The sequence below is a fragment of the Sciurus vulgaris genome (assembly GCF_902686455.1).
Source record: "Sciurus vulgaris genome assembly, chromosome: 2".
Lineage (NCBI taxonomy): Eukaryota > Metazoa > Chordata > Mammalia > Rodentia > Sciuridae > Sciurus > Sciurus vulgaris.
In genome coordinates, this window is record NC_136462.1 from 83,962,212 (window position 1) to 83,980,750 (window position 18,539).

At 40.0% G+C, this 18,539-nt stretch overlaps 1 protein-coding gene across 4 annotated transcripts in view; it reads left to right on the forward strand.

The window, feature by feature from the left end:
- Positions 1–18,539, forward strand: part of FMN1 (formin 1) — a 390,151-nt gene that overhangs the window by 108,163 nt on the left and 263,449 nt on the right. For 3 of the 4 annotated variants that reach the window (XM_079126348.1, XM_079126351.1, XM_079126350.1), the window contains one exon: positions 14,198–14,315. In XM_079126348.1, coding sequence (XP_078982474.1) covers positions 14,198–14,315 — 118 coding nt within the window. Of the gene's footprint in view, positions 1–10,598; positions 12,732–14,197; positions 14,316–18,539 lie in introns of those variants that run through there. The other variant, XM_079126349.1, reaches the window with a different exon arrangement.

Sequence of the window (18,539 nt, forward strand, 5' to 3'; positions counted from 1 at the left end):
TGAGGTCTGGAAGTGTCCCTGTGGAGACAGAACTCTTTCCATTTGTTTTTTTATAGAGACCTTATTGTGTAGGCTCGATTTGTGAAGTCATTGGTTTTTGATGATGAACTCAATCTCAGCCCTTTTACCCTCCCTGGAGGTCAGGGGTGAGGTTGCAACTTCTAGTCCTCTAGTCATGGAGTTGGTTTCCCTGGAAACCAGCCTCCCATTCTTAGGGGCTTTCCAAAAGTCACCTCATTAATATAAACTCAGGTGTCATTGAAAGGAACTTGTTATGAATAACAAAAAGATGCTCCTCTCACTCATATTGCTCCTGAACTGTTTCAGGAGCTGGGACCAAAACCCAACTATTATTACAAAAGATGCTCCTATCACTCATCACATATAAGAGTTTGAAGAGCTCTGGCCAGACACCAGAAAGAAAGACCAGATCCATATTTCTTCTTATTTCACCATATCAAACAGCCAGTATGTATTTCAATTCCTAAGCAACAAGCACTGTGGTCTTGTGGCTGGGTAGATTGCTGTGTAGAGAGGCTCTGTAGGGTGATTATCCTGCAGTACTCATCTAGCATATTTTGCAGACCATCTTGGGCAAACAACAAAACTCTCAATGACTGTACCCCGTGGTCTGTCACCTCCACTTTTGTGTTATGTGATTGCCAAATATTGTATAGAATAATTCTTGTCTGAAATTCACATTTAACTGTGTGTCCTATATTTGTTGACTAAATCTGTTACTTTTGGTACAACATTAAAAAGCACCAATTGTATGAGTTGCCCTATATATGATATGCATATATAAATATGCATCTATATATGATATAACCTCAGTCACCCCAGAGAACCATTTAGAACATAAGTGTTAAAAACTTAACCTTAAAGTGAAGTTTCTATGTTCCACCAAACTAGGAGCTACCATTGGCTATGCACCTTAGTTTGCAGTGTACCTTGAACCAGGCAACTGAATATGGTGAGAGACTAGAGAACCCAAGTGACCTAAGTCCTTACATCAAGTGCAGTTTCCTGAAGATTCTATTTGAGGGGAATGCTTAAGGATACTCTGTTAAATGTCTGGAAATAACGGACATGGGTGGGGAGAAAAGATACTAGGACAGGTACGGCCTGAGATTGAAAATAGAGACATGAAAAGCAAAGGAGGTGAACAGTCATCAGAGTTATTTGTTGATTGCAGGAATCTCTGAAAGTAGGATTTGGTGTGCCAGCTTTTAAGATACAAACTTTGAATTCATACTGGTGTTTCTAGTTTCCAAGGATCATCAGTCTCTTTATTCCTGAATGCTCCTTAGTGAATTGACTTAATAGTCTGGGGAAAACACAGCATCAGAATCAAACAAATTGTACTTTATGAACCAAAAGATATAATCATCAATTCCACACGCAACCTTGAATATCTAAGCCAGTAACAAGAATTTACAGGTACTGATCACTTTCTAATGCCAGGTTCAGTTCTCTGCTGTATCATTATGTCTATTGTGCAAATCAGGAGAGAGGTTCAGTGAAGACAGCAGAAGTATTTTAAACCAAGTGTTTAAATGTTAATCCCCTCTATCTCTTCACTACTTGGGATACTTCTCTTTTGTTTTGCTTTAATTTAAGAACAAAAGGTATTCATTTACTAGGTAGAGGTCAACTCCATAATCAGTGATGATGATTGAGAACCAGGTTCAGAATTAGGTAGTTAGAACTGCAACCAGTATTGTCACACATGCCTCATCTAGTGAAAATACTGCAGCTGCTAACCTGAGACACTAGATCCCTCAGAATGTACCACTCACACATAGGTGGGAATATGAGAAGATGTCAGTCCCTCCACCTTCGTTCACTCCTAAATGGCAATCCCCACAGCAAAAACTAGATTGAACATCAAGAATACACAAACTGATATGGTGCCTCCACATGACATGGAAAGGGCCACATCTTTGTATTGCTTTTTGAAATCCGATGAGAACCACCTCAAGCTAAAGCCACAGGATTGACTTGCCCAAATCATTAGGCTGTTCATGACAAATGGGGCTTGTACTGCAAGTGAAATGAATTCAGAAATATTGAAGTAGCTTGTTTCCTGAAGGAGTGGGTGTATTTGTGTAAATGTGTGTGTGTGTGTGTGTGTGTGTGTGTGTGTGTGTGCGTGTCTGACAATGTGAGAAAGAGAGATCATGTATCTGTTTTTGGTCCAATAAATATTCAAGAAATAAGCAAGGTAAAAGAATAATTGGAATTGATGAATTATTGATGGATTCTAATAAAAGCAATTCCTGTCTCTTGAAGTCATGATAAAGCAGTTGGAAGAAAAACAGCTGATTTTATCCAAATCCACATAAAATTTAATTGCTTTCTCATTTTAGTTCCAATTTTGAAATTGGTGTTGTGGTTTGGTACTACACTTCAGTAAAAATACTCTCTTATGTCAAGCACAGAGTTTAGTCCCCATGACAATTCCACACTTCTATGACATCCATCTGTCTTCCCTATAAATTGCATGGTGATGATAAGTCTGGTAAAAAACCACAGTTCCTTGTAAAACAAAAAAATGGGATGGGATATATAGCTCAGTTGGTAGAGTGCCTGCCTGGCAAAGCATAACACCCTAGGTTCAATCCCCAGCACCACAAAAAAAAAAAAAAAAAAAAAGAAAAAAAGAATAAAACAGTCACTGACCCAACTTAATGTAGCTGTGAAATTCATTTTTCTTTGCTCTTAACAACACTCCTTATTCTTGTTTCCTCTTTGCATATTCTGATGTGAAATAGTGGTTCATATAAAATTTGGATTCTTGAATGTGTACATAGAGAAAACTTTTTAGTATATGTTCAGAACCTGAGAGTATACAATATAGAACTGAGTTTTATTTTTTTTAATGAGAAATTTCCCTAGGAATTTTATTTAAGCAAGTTGGCATTTTGCTATGGAAATATTTTATTTAGTTTCTCTAACATTCACATGTTTTTTGGCCACCATTGTGTGAGTTCCATTTTTTCAGCCTCCCTTTTTTGTCTTAAAAGTTTTTCACTTCTCTCTATGTTCACTGGTCTTAGAGTACTGTGATTCTTGTGTAGTCCCTTTAAATCTTGGTCTCTTTCTCCTCCAGGATGGGGGATGGGGTGGGAATTTGTGGTTAAAATTATAATCTCATACGGCCCATTGAGAATTTGAACTACAGTGGATGTTGTATAGGGGCCATTGGGGAACACTTCTATATTAACATAAAGTTTCAATTTTTATGGCCCAAATATTTGTTGCCTTTTGGGTCTTGCTGCTTTTAGTTAAGTGATTCTGATTTATTAGTATCATTATTTCTAAATTATATTAAGAACTGCAGCTACTACAGAAATGTATTGTGCATGAATATCATAAACTTCCCTCTCCAGCTATAGAAAGTCTATGGCCTTGTTTCTAGGAATACTTCTTCACAAAATTCCATGATACTGTTTCAAGTGTTGAAAATGACTATAGTGCTGTATATATTTGTCTTATTAAATTTCCAATTACAGTGATGTGCCAAATAGCATCGACAGGGAATACATTTCAAAACTGTGGAAATGTCATTTTTTCCTGCCATTCACTGATCCCTACAACCAAACATGCTTCAGAGTGGTCATGTTGGGCTTCTGTGGTGAATCAGGCCAACAGTGGGTTAGAAATTGTAGCACATTTAATTTTTGAACATTTCTGGGTTATTATTTTTACATTTTATACATGTGGACATTGGCTTAAAGAAATTAAAGGAGCTTACCTTCTTGCCTAAAGTGACACAGCTAGTGTATGATTATTACTAAATATTCCATAGTGAACCCAAATGTACCCATTTCAAAACCATAGCTCTTGTTCCACTACATTTTCTCTGCTGTCTCTTTAACTATGTTTAAAAGCAGGTCCTCATTTACTTTCTCCTTTATAACTTTAATGCAGTGATATCTGTTTCCACATTTTTTCTCTTAAAATAATTTATTTTGTGGGTATTAAATTCAAGGAATCATTACTGATTTTGAATTCATAATCCTTGCAACTTTCCTACACTCTTCAAACTTCTGATTTCAGTAAGCAATTGACTCTGGTAACTGCATGATCTATTGTCATCCCTGTCTGTGTTTCAATAGGAAAGATAAATGTTATAAAATACCATAACTTCTTTTTTTTTTAAGTCATTGTGACAAAAATAGCAAACATTTAGAATCAGATCAGATGGATTCTGCACACATACTGGCTTTGCCATTCCTTGAGTATATAATCTTAGAATTGACTTAACATCACTGAACCTCAGTATTGACGATTTATAGTAGTGCTAGTAGTGCCCAGTGCAGTGGCTGCTAGCCACATGTGGTTATTTAAGTTAAGTAAGTCGAATTAAAAACTTGGTTCCTCAGTCACACTACCCACATTTTAAGTTCTTGGAGACCCCTGTGACTGGTATGTACTGCATAGGATAACTCAGAAATAGAACATTTCCATTGTTGTGGAAACTTGCCCTGGACTGCACTAATCTAAATGGTATTAATGATAGCTTTCTCATAGACATGTGGAAAGAATCAGGGTACAAGAAAACTTGCATAAAGAACCTAGCATGATCCTTACTGGGAACAACAATGACATCCTAAAAAATTGTTGGTTTTCTTCTTCTTTTACCCTCATGCATGTTCCTGTCCTCCACCTTTACTTTGTTTTAGGTAAGTCTCCACCTTCCCTAAATTTTCTACTGACCCCTCTAAATTTAAAAATATTTTTAAATGCTAGCTGAATCCTTAGAGTTTAAACTAACTCTCAGGATGACTTTCTCTTAAAAAGAAAATTATGAAGGAAAAAGGAAAAGATAACTAATTTTACCAGTACCCAAGAGCTGTCTAGTTTTACTAATTGGGAAGGAGAGGAATTATGGGCAGTAATGGGCATAAATAGCTTATTAGATGCCAGGTCTTCATCTCTACCTTTGATAAGGAGCAATTTAGCCACAATCAGATGGTTTCTTCACAAACTCTGTGCCTTCTATTGTCGTTATACACGAGGGGCAGTCATAATATTCTCTTCACTTTTGAAAAGCTCAAAGCTCTTCTGAAACCTGTCCCAAGAAAGATAACTCACATTTACCCTATCCCTGCCCCACCAGCTTCAAAAATTTAGTTACGGCCTTTCTTTTTACTTTTAACATTTTATTTTGTCATCAACACTAAATCCATTTCCAGGGAACTTTTGAAACTGGTTGGTGGAGTCCAGTCTTAGAACTATTTCCCAGTGGGATCCTAGACAGTAATGTAATGACATTTTGAGCTCAGTTTTCATATTTGTAAGAGTAAGGCAATTTAAAATAAAACAGCACCTTGAAGTTTAAGGAACTGACCTAAAAGCAAACATGCAACCAAACAATGAAATGGAAAAGAAAATGGTCAGTGCTCTGTGTCCAGGACCTGGGCTCCTCCCAGGCTAGGCATTGTCTGGGAACAACCCTTCCCCAAAGGACTAGAATGACAGTGTCATTATCAGCATGCTTCAGTTGAGGTTTAAGAAAAGAATGAAAAGAAGCTCCAATTCACAGATTACTTGTTTTCTGAAATGATTGAGTTGGCTTAAAAATCACCTTGGAACTCAGGAAATATGATAAAAAACAGGGTAAACTCTGTGACCTACAGTACCTCCTGAGACAGTGTTAGGCTAATTACTCTCCTCAGGTGAAACAGATGGAAAAAACCAACCCAGAAAGCACTGGCCCTGAAACACCCAGGGGGATCTCTTGGAAGATTTTTCTTTGGGACTTAATTCACTTGTGGCACAATGGGGCTGTGGTCTAGGAAGGCATTGCATTTGTCTGTCTATCCTGGTGCACAATGGAGAGAGCTCTGGAGGTGGAGGGGGTTTATTCAGTTTGTAGGTGAGGAAACCATGGACAGGGTACCTGTATAACTTCGCCAAGGTCAAGCTTCTTACCGGGGTAGAGCATGATCTGAACCCAGGACTGTACTCTTAACTCTGCCCAGTGCCCTTATTTCTTGATCATTAAATGATCGCACACCCACTGCTCTCCTCCCTTTTTCCAACTTCACAACATGCCCAGCCTTTCCTCTTTCCTTTTAGACTCTTTTGGTTTGCTATCAACTTTCAACCCATTTTCATAGAAACTTTGATACCGAGGGGAAACCAGTCTTAGAACTATTTTACACTGACTGTTCAGCAATAACAAAAAAGGCCTCAATCACTGGGACCCATCCTTGCAATAGGCAGGTGCCACCCGATTTCTTTTTAACCAATTAGAAGAAACAATCGCAGCTTTTGATAGGCTGTGCGGAGGGGCTAGGTTAGTTGGCAGGGGAACACCTGCCAAGAAGGCAGAGGAAGTGCTGCGAAAGTAGGAGGTGCCTGAGGAGGCCTCTGGTTTGGTCCTATGTGTGATCTCATAGTTCTGTGAATCAAATAGAAGCAAAGTGTCATCTCCATTTCAACAATGTGGAATATGGGCCTCTGGAGGATGCTGCTCAGGAAGAGGGTAAGATCACAAGGCCTATGGGGAGGGTGGCGTGATGGAGGAGTGGGAGATGGGAAGCCTCGTTCCCCATGGAGATACTGCACTTGAGCAGCACGGCAGGTTCTGGTTAGTGAGCCTGTCTTGACTTTAACTGTGTTCATCTTTAACATAAGGTCAAGCGAGGTGATTTCTAATGTCTCTAAAGACCCATTCAGCCTCCCAACAACTTGGTTCTACCCGGGATCTTCCATAGTTTTATGCGTCTTTTTTATGACGCCTCATCCAGTCAACGGATGTTTTTTTTGGATAATCCTGACATCATAGTTTCCTCAGCACTTCCCTTTGTACCAGACATCATTTGGTGAGTTAAAATATACTTCCTCAACAACAACAAAAGCCCCTCTTCACCCCTGATCCTCTTCCTCCTTTTCATAGTGTACTTAATTTACCCAGTGCCTTGCTCTGAAAATTTCCCCCCACACCGTTTCTACACTCTTATTCATCCTTAACTATTTTTAACCCCATTTTCTCCTTGTTTCAAGCAATTGCCTGCCACATGAACCTATTGGAATGACTTTGGGAAGCTAGAAGCAATTGATCATTAAAATCAGGCCCAGAGCTTGAACTAAACTAGACAAGGTGAAACAGGACAATTAGCCTGACAGTGGAAGCAATCTTGTTTGCTTTTCTGGGGTTTTTTGAGAATGTGGAGTAAATTATTTAACTTGAATGACGTGGGGAAGGGGATCACAAAGGAAGGAGGCTTTCAGAAGTTTTCTTTTAGGCAGTGTACAACTTTCACAGAGTGATATAAAAATAGGTTTGAATGCAAATTTCTTTAACACTGTGGAGGTCACAGAGCCAAGCACAACAGCCTGTAGGTGGTGATGTGCCTTGTAGTTCTTTCAGGCTTCTCTCAACAGCGTCTACTGTTGCCATCAAGCAGAACTGACTCCAGCTTCTATCTAGTTGAGAGGATGGTGAATGGGGGAAACGTGGAGGGTTCACTGGTAGGATATTCTCACAAATGCTGTGTTCATATTTTAAGTAGGTGGGGGCTGTTTTTAACAAACAGTTATGAAGATTATCATATGGCTCAAATGTTGCTTAGACCATTTTCATTTGGCCTTTGGCTCGGATGTGGCTATTAAGAGTTTACGTGTTTTGTTAGAACTCTAAGAGAACCAGCTGAGATGGTAGTGGGTTGTAAATGAAGAAAATCTTGGCTTCCACTGGTTTTATGCAGCAGGTCCTTCCAAAGTATTCATCACAATGTGATATGATACTGACATAAATAATGTCCAAGAGGGGTGATTATCCTACTCCTCCAAGTGTTTAAACTTTAAATAGATTCATTTTTCAAGACCAACCCACTTAGATCACATTTGCAGTTTGCTTATTTGATTATAATTCAAAACACTTTTCAAACCCCATAGTGACCAGAGTCCTTCTGATCATGAGAACTAGTGGCCTGAAAGAGTAAGTGTTCAGATCTCTGAATTACCAGGCTGCTGATCTTCACTTTTCTTCATATTTAAAATGTCACTCCTTGCTTTCATTCAAAATTGTTTCAACCCAGCTGCTGTTATTCAGACTGAGTTCCTGGTGTAGAGTAGTTGGCTACCTTCTCTGAGCAAAGAATCACTTCTTTCTTGGCTGATTTCTCTCCCAACTACACATTTCATGGTGGTGGTAGTCTGGAGTGTTTTCATCTTTGTATCCCAGACCTAACTGGTGCTCATTAATGACACTGGATGAGTGAGTCTTTGCAATTGGAGTGTTTCATAAATGAGGGAGAATGGTAGGAAACTGGAAAACCTTTCAATTTGCTCAATTTCAGCAGGCTCTATCTTGTCTATGGTCAATAGACAAACCTGCTAGATGTTACTGGAATTTTTACTTGATTTTTCCCCCCTAAGAAGCATCTCTACACTTCTGAACTTATAGCAGGGGAAATGATGGGCATCCTCAGTGTAAGTTTTCATGAACTTATTTATACTCCTGTATCATCCTGAAGGAGAAAGTGCATCTTGCATCTTAGAGTTCACACCAAGCTGGACTGAAGCCCCTTTGTACTTCAAGTTGCAGCTGTGTGTGGCATCCTATGGAGGAGTGGTTAAGAATATGGTCTGGAGCCTGACTGTCTGGATTCAGATTCTAGGCCTACTATTCAGTGGGTCTCTAAACATGAGCACACTATTTAATCTTTCTGTGCCTCAATTTCCTAGCAGGAAGAGAATAATAATACTGACCATCATATAGTTGCAATCTGTTTCAAATGTGTTATTATGTGTGGTGCACCTAAAATATCTTGGCACATGGTAAACACTCAGATGTTTGGTATTATTTACATTATTCCCAACTTACTAGCTGTGTAATGTTATTCAGTTACCTTCTTTCTGCTTGGTTTCTTAATTTTTAAAATGAGCTTTGTAATACCTTATATACTTAGGGTCAAGGAACTGCAATCGAATAATCTCCTGGGATCAAAGACCTGCCCCACTTTTCTTGAAATTGATGGCTATTGAAAGGATGCTAAAACCTTATAATTCAGTTCCACAGTATGGAAGAACTAACAGACCCTTCCATTTTAGGTCCTATTTTTGTCTGTTGAGTGGCCTGGAAACTTATTTTGGAAATTAGTCATTAGTTGTGTTGGAGAAAATGAAGGGTTCTCACCAAGTATGTGTGGTGTCTCCACCCCTTACCCCTCTTTGCGTATGTACCTCTTAAGACTAATCTATGATCTGGTGAGATGATTCCTTCTCACAATCTTGAAGAAGCAGAAGTCTGACTTTTATCAATAAGCATTTCCTCTAGACAGCAAGCTTGTGCTGAGACTTAAATGACACCATTGATTTTTTTTTTGTTTTTTGTTTGTTTGTTTGTTTGTTCTGGGGTATCCTGATGGTTTTTGATTTAAGTTTACTTCAGTTAATAATCCCCAAATGAGCTAAAATCAGGGCCAAAGAGGAAAGTACCCATTTTAGACACAAAATCAAACTAGGGTTTAGAAGGTGGTATCTTCCTTTCCCCATAGGTGTTGGTGAAATAATAAAATGTACCTTTTTATAAAATTTGTGTAAGGATTCCTTTGGAATATATTACTGAAAACATTGTTGCAATCAGAATTTCTCAGAATTAATACCTATGAACATTGTTTGTAGTATTAGAGAACATGAGTCAAGTTATCCAAGGGTGACCTACAGCCATTCCCCACTGCAGATAAAGCAAGACTGTCATTTTGCTCGTTACTATGGCTTCTGTTTTGCAGAAGAAATTGCTGTTTGTGTCTAATACTTGGCTGCAATCTTCTTGGAGCTTTGCTCAAAAGGAACTGGCAGTAACTATTAAGCCAGTTTGACTCTTTTCTCAATCTAGCACTGTGCCCTGTCCATTCCAGAGGCTCACTATGTGTCTGCTCACTGGACTAGTTTTGAAAAACACTGAGACCTTCAGGTACAACAGGAAGCTGTCCCAAGAGGCAGCTAGGCAGCTAGGAAACAGTGCTGCAATTTTTTTCCCCTGTCCTTAAGTTGCCAGGTTCCCAGCATATAATCAAGAGTGGTGGAAATTACATTGAGTTGATGTTTAGAGGCGATTTTGTCTGTCCTGTTTTTTGTTTTAGGCAAAATGGGTCTGTGATAGGCACCTAAAAAAGACTTCATATGTTTTGCCCATTGAGGGAATGTGGTTTCTAAGGAATCTTTGATGAATTACTTTGCCTAACAAGGCAGGCCATGTGTTTCATTGTGCCCTGTGCCAGGTTCTTTTATTTGTTTGGAGCACCAAAGCAGAGAGGGATGCTCTGCCTTCCTCTGCCATCAGGATTCCTAAGGAAGCCAGGAAGTCGAAGCTTGAGATTGGCACAGGAGTGTTGCTGGTAATTATTCCTGCTGGGCTGTTTACTCTGCCACCCAATGGTTGGTAGACACTGGGTGTGGTGGGCGTGCTTGCCTAAGTACCTGTTTGTAGAACTCAGGCAGCAAGGGCAGCGCTAAAACAGCAGTAATTTGAAACCAGTCGTGTTGGTTTTCCTTCTCCAGTGGGCAGCTGAAATCTGCATTCCAGATGAAACCTGCAGGGAAGCGGAAGAAAACATTAAAAAAAAAAAAAAAAAAAAAAACCTTCAAGGGCAATAAATTAACTGCTTTGAAAGTTCTGGGCATTTTGAGATGACCTTTATTTTTTCCCCTTTGATCAGGGCTTCGTAAGTGGCTGTTGATGTGTGTGCCCTACTAGTGTTTTTGTTGTTGTTTGTTTGTTTGTTTGTTTTTTGTTTTGCCTGGATGGCCCAGGCCTCTGATCAAAATCCAGATGGAAAAGAGGGCTCGTGTAAGGAGTAGTTCAATCATTTTCTGCTGATTCACTTCTGAATCCCTTGGGCTGCTCCAGGGGGTGGTTAAGGACTGTCAGGATCAGCTTGCCGGCTCAGCACTTTCAGGAACTTAAACTTGCTCACCAATGAGGAAGTTGAATGCAACCAGGAGAACCGCAGGCACTGGGGCGGAGCTCCTCCTGAAGTCCTGGCTGGGACTTCGGGGCAGGCTGACTTTCCTACGACAAAAAGTCTTTTGTCCAGGAGAATAAATACGGAAGTCCAAGAAGAGCAGCCTCCTGTCCGTGTGTAGTAAAGGTGCGCAGTCTCAGCTGCTCCTGGGCACAGAGCTCCACAGGCTTTTTACGGTTGCCCCGGGCACGCCGTCATCGAGTAAACCGGAAGGGAGGGCACAGTGACCCAAGAGAGACCAAGTGTTTTCTCTGAGAGACTGAGAGACTGACTCCCTCCCGGGTCCTGTTGCTCCCTGCCCTGTAATTTCAGGGCAGATGGAGTGGATAAACTGAGAGAGCAGGGCAAGGGTAGCACAAGTCAGAACTTCCACTCAGGGCTTGCGGAGGCATGGAGGAGGTTGGGAACTCTCTAAATGGCAGTGATGTGTCGGAACCAGAAAATCCTGAAGCTGGACTTGAAATGGCTCAGTCGATCCTGAGTAAGTTTTCTATGAAATCCCTCTTTGGATTTACAAATAAGTTGGAATCTGTAAAGCCTGAAGAGGAAGATGCTGTGCTGAAAGCATTCCGCAGTTTAGATGTGGATCCCACACCTCAGCAGGATGATCCCAGCAAAGGCTCAGATGAGCTGGAGATAAAGGCTCAGGTTCCACCTGATCGTAGGAATGATGGGAAGTCTGAAAGCATGGAGACAGAATCAGAAGGAAGTCAGGGAAAAGCCGAAGCAGGGAGTTCTCTCCCTGGTCAGGAGCCTCTTCCACTTGCTACTTTAAGTGTGGGCAGAGATGATGTCATCTGGGTCCGTGGGACCCTTGTGCACACCACCAGTGATTCTGACTCTGATGATGGAGGCCAGGAGCCAGAAGAAGGAAGCAGCACCAATGGCCCAAGGTCCCTCAGTGTTGACTTATCTGAGACATCTCAGAAGCCCACAGAAAAACCAGGAGGTTCTAGAGAAAATATTAGCACTGAGGAAATGGAAGATGCAGAGCTCTGTGCCGAAAATCCTCAACGGACTCCACCTGAGATAAGCAGCAAATTGCAACCTGGTGAGCACAGCCTTAGCCAAGGCCAGGCTGGAGAAGGGTCCCAAGTCCCACCTGCAGCAACAGGCCAGAACTCGAGGGCTGAAGTCACTGCAAATGTCTCTCGCAAAGGAGAAGTCCCTGGAGAGAAGTCATTCCAGCTTCCGGCTTTCTTCAGTGGGCTTCGTGTACTGAAGAAGGGGGCCATGGCAGAGGGAGAGGAGACCATCACTGAAATTAAACCAAAAGATGGGGACCTGGCTTTGCTCAAATTGACCCAGCCTGTTCAGAAGTCTCTGGTGCAGACGGGGCCACAGACAGTGAAGAATAGGGAGAAAGCAACTGATCCGAAGGCCACTCCCACTCTCCTGGAGCAGCTCTCTCAGCTGCTCAACATTGACATGCCCAAAACTGAACTGAAGGGAGCAGACCCTGAGTCGCCCAGAGGAGGAGAGATGGGCTGCAGAGCTGATCAGGAGAGCCAGAGCGGCTCTGGAGATGCCCAAACCCAGAGTGGTGAGGTCAAGCCTAAACCGCCAGAGACTGCCCTGGAGGCCTTTAAAGCCTTATTCATCCGTCCCCCCAAAAAGGGGACCACAGCTGACACCTCTGAGCTGGAAGCTCTCAAGCGCAAGATGAGACATGAAAAGGAATCACTAAGAGCTGTGTTTGAACGGTCCAAATCCAAACCAGCGGACAGCCCATCTGATTCCAGAAGTGTATGTAGAATTGGGTTTTGCATTTTATCATAAGTTGTGATGCTACATTATTTTTTTTCAGGTTTGCCGATCAAGTGAATCTCAGTTGCCTATTGTTAGTGTTCTCGTTTGTGTGAAAAATGATTTTATTGAAATCAAATCGTCCTTGTATGGAGTATTGAGTTGGAGAGAAGTTCTTTTCTTTCTTCCGCATATTTCTTGGAGTGTAATAAGAGGATATATGTAAAGATGTGTGAGTAGGAAGGGGAAATGCTCACTCTGAGTTCAAACATCCATAGTAAATACTTTTAAAGACTTAGCGGCATGGGAAGCAATGCATATGGAGGTATAGCCCAGGTTTATAGGGATTTTCTCACTGCTTAATTACCCCTCTGTGAAAACTGATTTCCTTTGAAAGTCTGCCATTTAGCAAAATGTGTGTTTGTGATGTAATTGAAATGTTCCATGTTGGCTGTGAGGCTTCCTGAGCACTGAATTTAGAGGGAGAACTGGGTTTTAATTCTAACTCTACCATATACACGGTGGGTGACCTTGATAATTTCTGAGTCTCAATCTCCTTATGTGCAAAATAAGGAAAATAACCCTTACTTTATGTGATTATCATGAGGATTAAATTTAGTGCATAAAATGTATCTAATGAAAACAGTTATTATTCAGAGAAAATTAATTCAGATAATGTCTAAAGACTAGGAAGCATCTGTCTAATAGATATTAAAGGTTCATAAAAACAATGTATAGAATTTATTGCATAAGATCAATTTAGTATGTGATTACCACTCCCTCCTATATACTTAGTATGTTCTGGTAAAACATTAAAAATTAAAGTCATTAGAAAAAGGTTCAGGTTGTGGTTAAAAATTAAACAAAAAATAGCATTCTCCTAAATGTAAAAATCAATTCCTATAAAAATAACTTGAATATGAAGACACTCTCATTCTTTTTTTTTTTTTTAATAGGAAAGAAAGAATTAAGCAGTGTGGAATGCATAGAGAAGTGTATCTTGGCTTGTTGAGAATGTTCATGGAAAATGCAAAATTAGTCCTTATTAATCCTGGAGTTGTTGGGATATGATTGTAAATGTTCCTATAAATGTACCAAAATACAGTACATTTGTGTCTATTTCTTCAACTCAAAGTTCATTTGTGCTTTTAAAAAATAGGCTTATAATAATAATCTTTAAAAAACTAGTAAGGGTTGTGTAGTACTTACCCTTGAGTTTTTTTGGTTATTATTATTATTATTATTATTTTAATTTTCACCCCAACTGATCATTTCTACTTCTGAAAAAGAGTTGTACCTTAGTAAGATGTCTCAACTGTAATGAATGAGAGCAGTTGAATGGTCGTTAAAATTAATATTAGAATTAGTCTTAGCATGTTTGTTTTCAATAATTAATGGGCTCTGGCCACATTTCATTTAACTGATTTTTTTTTTTTTTTTTTTTTTTTTGGTCTGCTTTTCCACAGCCTGACCAGAGCCCTACAGAGCAGGACGACAGGACTCCTGGCAGACTCCAAGCTGTCTGGCCACCCCCAAAGACAAAAGACACAGAAGTAAAAGTGGGATTGAAGTACACCGAAGCAGGTAATGTGAAAGGAAGTCAGGCACCCAGGAACAGATCCCTTCCTGCAATAGCTTTTAGCACTGGTTGAGTAGACTCTCAGGATTTGGGGTTTTGTTTCATTATAAAATGTAATGCTGAATGCTTCTCTCTTTGATTCTGCTGTTAAAGAGAACCCCTTTGCACATTTACTGCTAGTGGCACTTGGAGATGAAAGGTGAATGCTGGGAATGAATGAAAAGGGCATGTGTGTCAAGTGGGAGAGCCTTTAGGGAGAGAATGGAGAAGGTAGATTGCACATTCCTTGGGAAGTAGCAGGTGGTTGTTGCTCATATAATGTTGTGTGAGTGGGCAGTGTTGCTGGAAGAGGCAGAGTATGGTTCTCCAGAGCTGTAATCTGATTTCTTGTTTGTCTCTGAGTAATGCTTTTTAGATAAAGGCACCTTGTGCAGAGTGAATGTACAGATACCATATCAGTTTCTTGTTCACTTTTGTTAAACAAAGCTTTATTTAATGCATGGCCAATTTTAAAGCAATCTAACTCTCTGGAAAACTTCACAGGAACTTTACTTGGGTCTATTTAAATGGAATAAGAATCTAGATATTTTTACTCTTTAACTGAAGAGTTAGAGTTGGATATATTTTAAGATATCCATCCAGTGTGTGTATATCTCTGATGAAACCCCTTTGCCTTCTTCCTGATACTTGGGGATTACCTATTGAAGGAGTCCAGGGACTGTCACTCCAAAAATGTGGTGCCCTGGTATGTTTTAATTTTACTTTAAATTAAAGGAACTTGAAAAGTAGCAGATGCACTGGGCACAGTGGTGCATACCTGTAATCCTAGAGACTTGGGAGTCTGAGGCAGGACAATCAAAAGTTGGAGACTAACCTCAGCAACTTAGTGAGGCCTAAAACAGCTTAGTGGAACCCTGTCTAAAATCTCAAAATGAAAAATAAAAAGGACTGGAGTGTAGCTCAGTGGTTAAGCACTGCTGGGTTCAATCCCTAGTATAACCCCCTCCCAAAAACAATAACCAAAAAAATAAAAACAAGAACAACAACAACAAAAAAAACCCAACAACAGCAGCAGATGCTGGAAGAGATTTTACTGTGATACCTCCTTATCTGTTTAAAGTCTGTACCCACTAAGGAGGAAAGCAATCACCTCTGGTTCCTTCTGTAAGTTTTCATTTAACTAAACTCATATGGCAGAAAGGAAGTCCAAAGTCTATTAACACACCTGGATGGACTTTTCTAAACACCTTTGTCTTCTGTTTCAGCTCCAGTCAGTATTTGGGGGGAAAAAAACAGAGATTCTTCTGAAAAGAGAATCATTTATAATCCTTTATGTACTCTGGAGACCAAACAGACTTTGGTCCAATCTACTGGCTCTTTTCCCAGGCTCACAGAGGACCCTAAAAATCACATGCTATACCTTTAAAACTTGTCTACATTTTCCATTTCCATTCCCCTATGAAAGAAAGGTGCATGGGCTTCAGAACCTGGTGAGCGTGAACTCACTGCACTTTGTGAGTGCTTCCAAGTGCCCAGGAAGACTGTCTTTTCTCCCATCTCATCTGTTTACCATTAATTCATTCCAGTGACTCTTCAGAGAGTAAAGGAAGCCTTTCCTCTCATCTCTACGCTATATATGACTTACATTTTGTTGACTGTCTTAGGTAGGTGTGTATATAGTAAGATCATTCTGCATAGTTAAAGAAAAATACCTTTTGTAAGTGAATCAATGTCTGGGTGGTTCAGTAGTTTTTTCGGTAATATCATCAAATTTATTTAGTGCTCAGGAGCATAGTGGCAAATCCTCAAGTCATTTCTAGCCTCTAAGTAACAATTGTGACCCATAGCATTTTATTTTTCTGCAGTGCTTCTTTCATAGGATGAAAAGTACCATATCTTTAATGAAAGTATACATAGCCATTTCAGCTGGCCTGCACACCTATGGTTTTCTAGACTTGGACTGTTATGAGTACAATATTGAACCACCTGCCAAGTTATTTTTTGACATCATATAGTGGCACAGAGTGAGTGATTAAATGTACCAAGGTTTCTTTAATAAAAATAAAACCCAGGGGCTGAGGTTGTAGCTCAGTAGTAAAGCACTTGCCTAACATGTGTGAGGCACTGGGTTTGATCCTCAGCACCACATAAGACTAAGTAAAATAAAGATATTGTGTAAAACAAAACAAACAAAAAACAATCCAGAATACAATGAGCTCTCATTCCAAGTTTATGTTGGTGATTTCAGTCTTTTTCAGTTTTGTCCCAAACAGTATGGCAACCTTCCTTGTGATAATGGGCATTTGCTGAATAGTGAAGGAAATAAATATCACAAATGTTTTTGAATCCACCATGAGTACTATTTTAGAGTGTGTGTGTCCTGAGTCTTTGCTTTCTGTCCTTTACTATTTCTCTCACAGGAGGATCTCGATCTACCTTGGTGGTAGTTTTTCCTGTTTTCATATAATGTGTTCTATTTGAGGTCTTACATGAGATAAGGAGAGATGGCAGGGAGGGGCTAATGATAGTTCTGATAGGTGGGCTCTGTTGCACAGTGAGGCAGGGAGGGCCATCATGGTCGACAGAGGTGTGCAGGCTCCAGCCAGCTCCAGGGTGTAGTGCTCAGCTCGTTGAGAGCCTTCTTGGTGCTCATTAATCATCTGATGTACTTTGGGGGAAGGGAATTCCCAAAGAAGCATAAGATATTCCATACTTGAAGGAAACTTATCTTTTGCCTTGTTAACTGGTTATCAGTATATGGTTGCCTTGTCATTTACTGCTGACTTTGAGAAAGTTAACATTTTTCCCTATGATTTTCTTAAGCTCTATTTTTCAAGTGAACAGGAGCCTTATAATTGAACACATTTTGTGGTATCTCCATTGGCTTCTCCTTTCTTAGAGAATTGGCCTCTCTATAAGGAGCACAGAGACAGAGATTGGTCCAGAGTCTAAGGTGTTCAAGTCTTATGCTTTTACATCTCCTTTACTCCTAGAGTGTATTACTTGTTAATTTAGTGAAATGAAGCATTAAGACTCCAGTGTTGCTGTTTCTCTTGAGCTATTGTAGTTATGGGTTGCTGACATCTCTGACCAGTCATTGGTAGAGCTGGGAAAGAGGTGATATTTTCACCATGAGTCCCCCACTGTTCTTGTGCTGCTCTTGACCATTTTGGATTTGTCACTGCTTTGATTTTCTTCTTCTCAGAACTTATATCTCAATAGTCATAAACTCACTTTTGTTCAGGATAAGAAGGAAGAGATGCTACCTTTTGCGACTTCTAGAGTCCTCTTAGCAATGTAAAGGTAGCTCAACACTATTGCTGGGACCCACTGCCAAGTTTGCTGTCTCCTACTACTCCCAAAGTTCCAGACCTGTCACACAAGGGACTGCCACCTGAATTGTAGTTGACTTCTACTGCTGATTGGGGGTAACTGGGGGACTCACAGTACTAATTCATACTGTGCCTGAAGTGCTCTGCTCAAATGAAACAATATTTCCCCCATCTCTTGTGAAATTATCAATAATTATCAGTGTGACTCCACTTTTCTTTTAGAATGCCTCATAGCAATTTTGAGTGAAAGAACATTCTACCCACCTTTCTCTTAGAATGGGGCTGGGATAATCTGAGTGAGTAGCCCCATACTTTTCTCAGATTTACCTTTCCTCTTCTCAGTGCTACACCTGGTTAAAACAAGCTGGTGTATGTTCTTGCTATTTTAGGAGGGTTTTTTAAAAAGTGGGCTCGTCAAATCCTTAAATGGTTAATAAACTTATGGTGAGTTCATGCTATCTTTTTTCTACACCTTATACCAGACAGGTCTGGATCCAGTAAGCCTCATTAGCAAATGAGTTTTGGGGCTAACCTCGAACAAAGTGAAAAGGTGTCTTGTGATATTATACAACGTGGGCCCAGAAGAAAAAAGTACCTTTAAATTTGGTGTGACAGAAGCAATATAACTTATGTTTTCTTCTATTCCATTGCTAAGCGCACTTTCTTGTATGTAGTGAGGTTGTATGAAAGTTAGTAACTTGCCTGTATTCTTTTTAAAACATTGACTAGAAAGCATAAGATGTTCTAGGTAATTGAAATATAAAGTTAGCATAGGGCCTAACTTCTGTTTGTCCCAAACTTGAAAAAATTTTCCAAACCACATTAGATAAGCCTTTTCCTTTTGCTTTGTTTAGTATGAATGCACTTAACTTTATTTTCTCTTGGATAAATAGATAA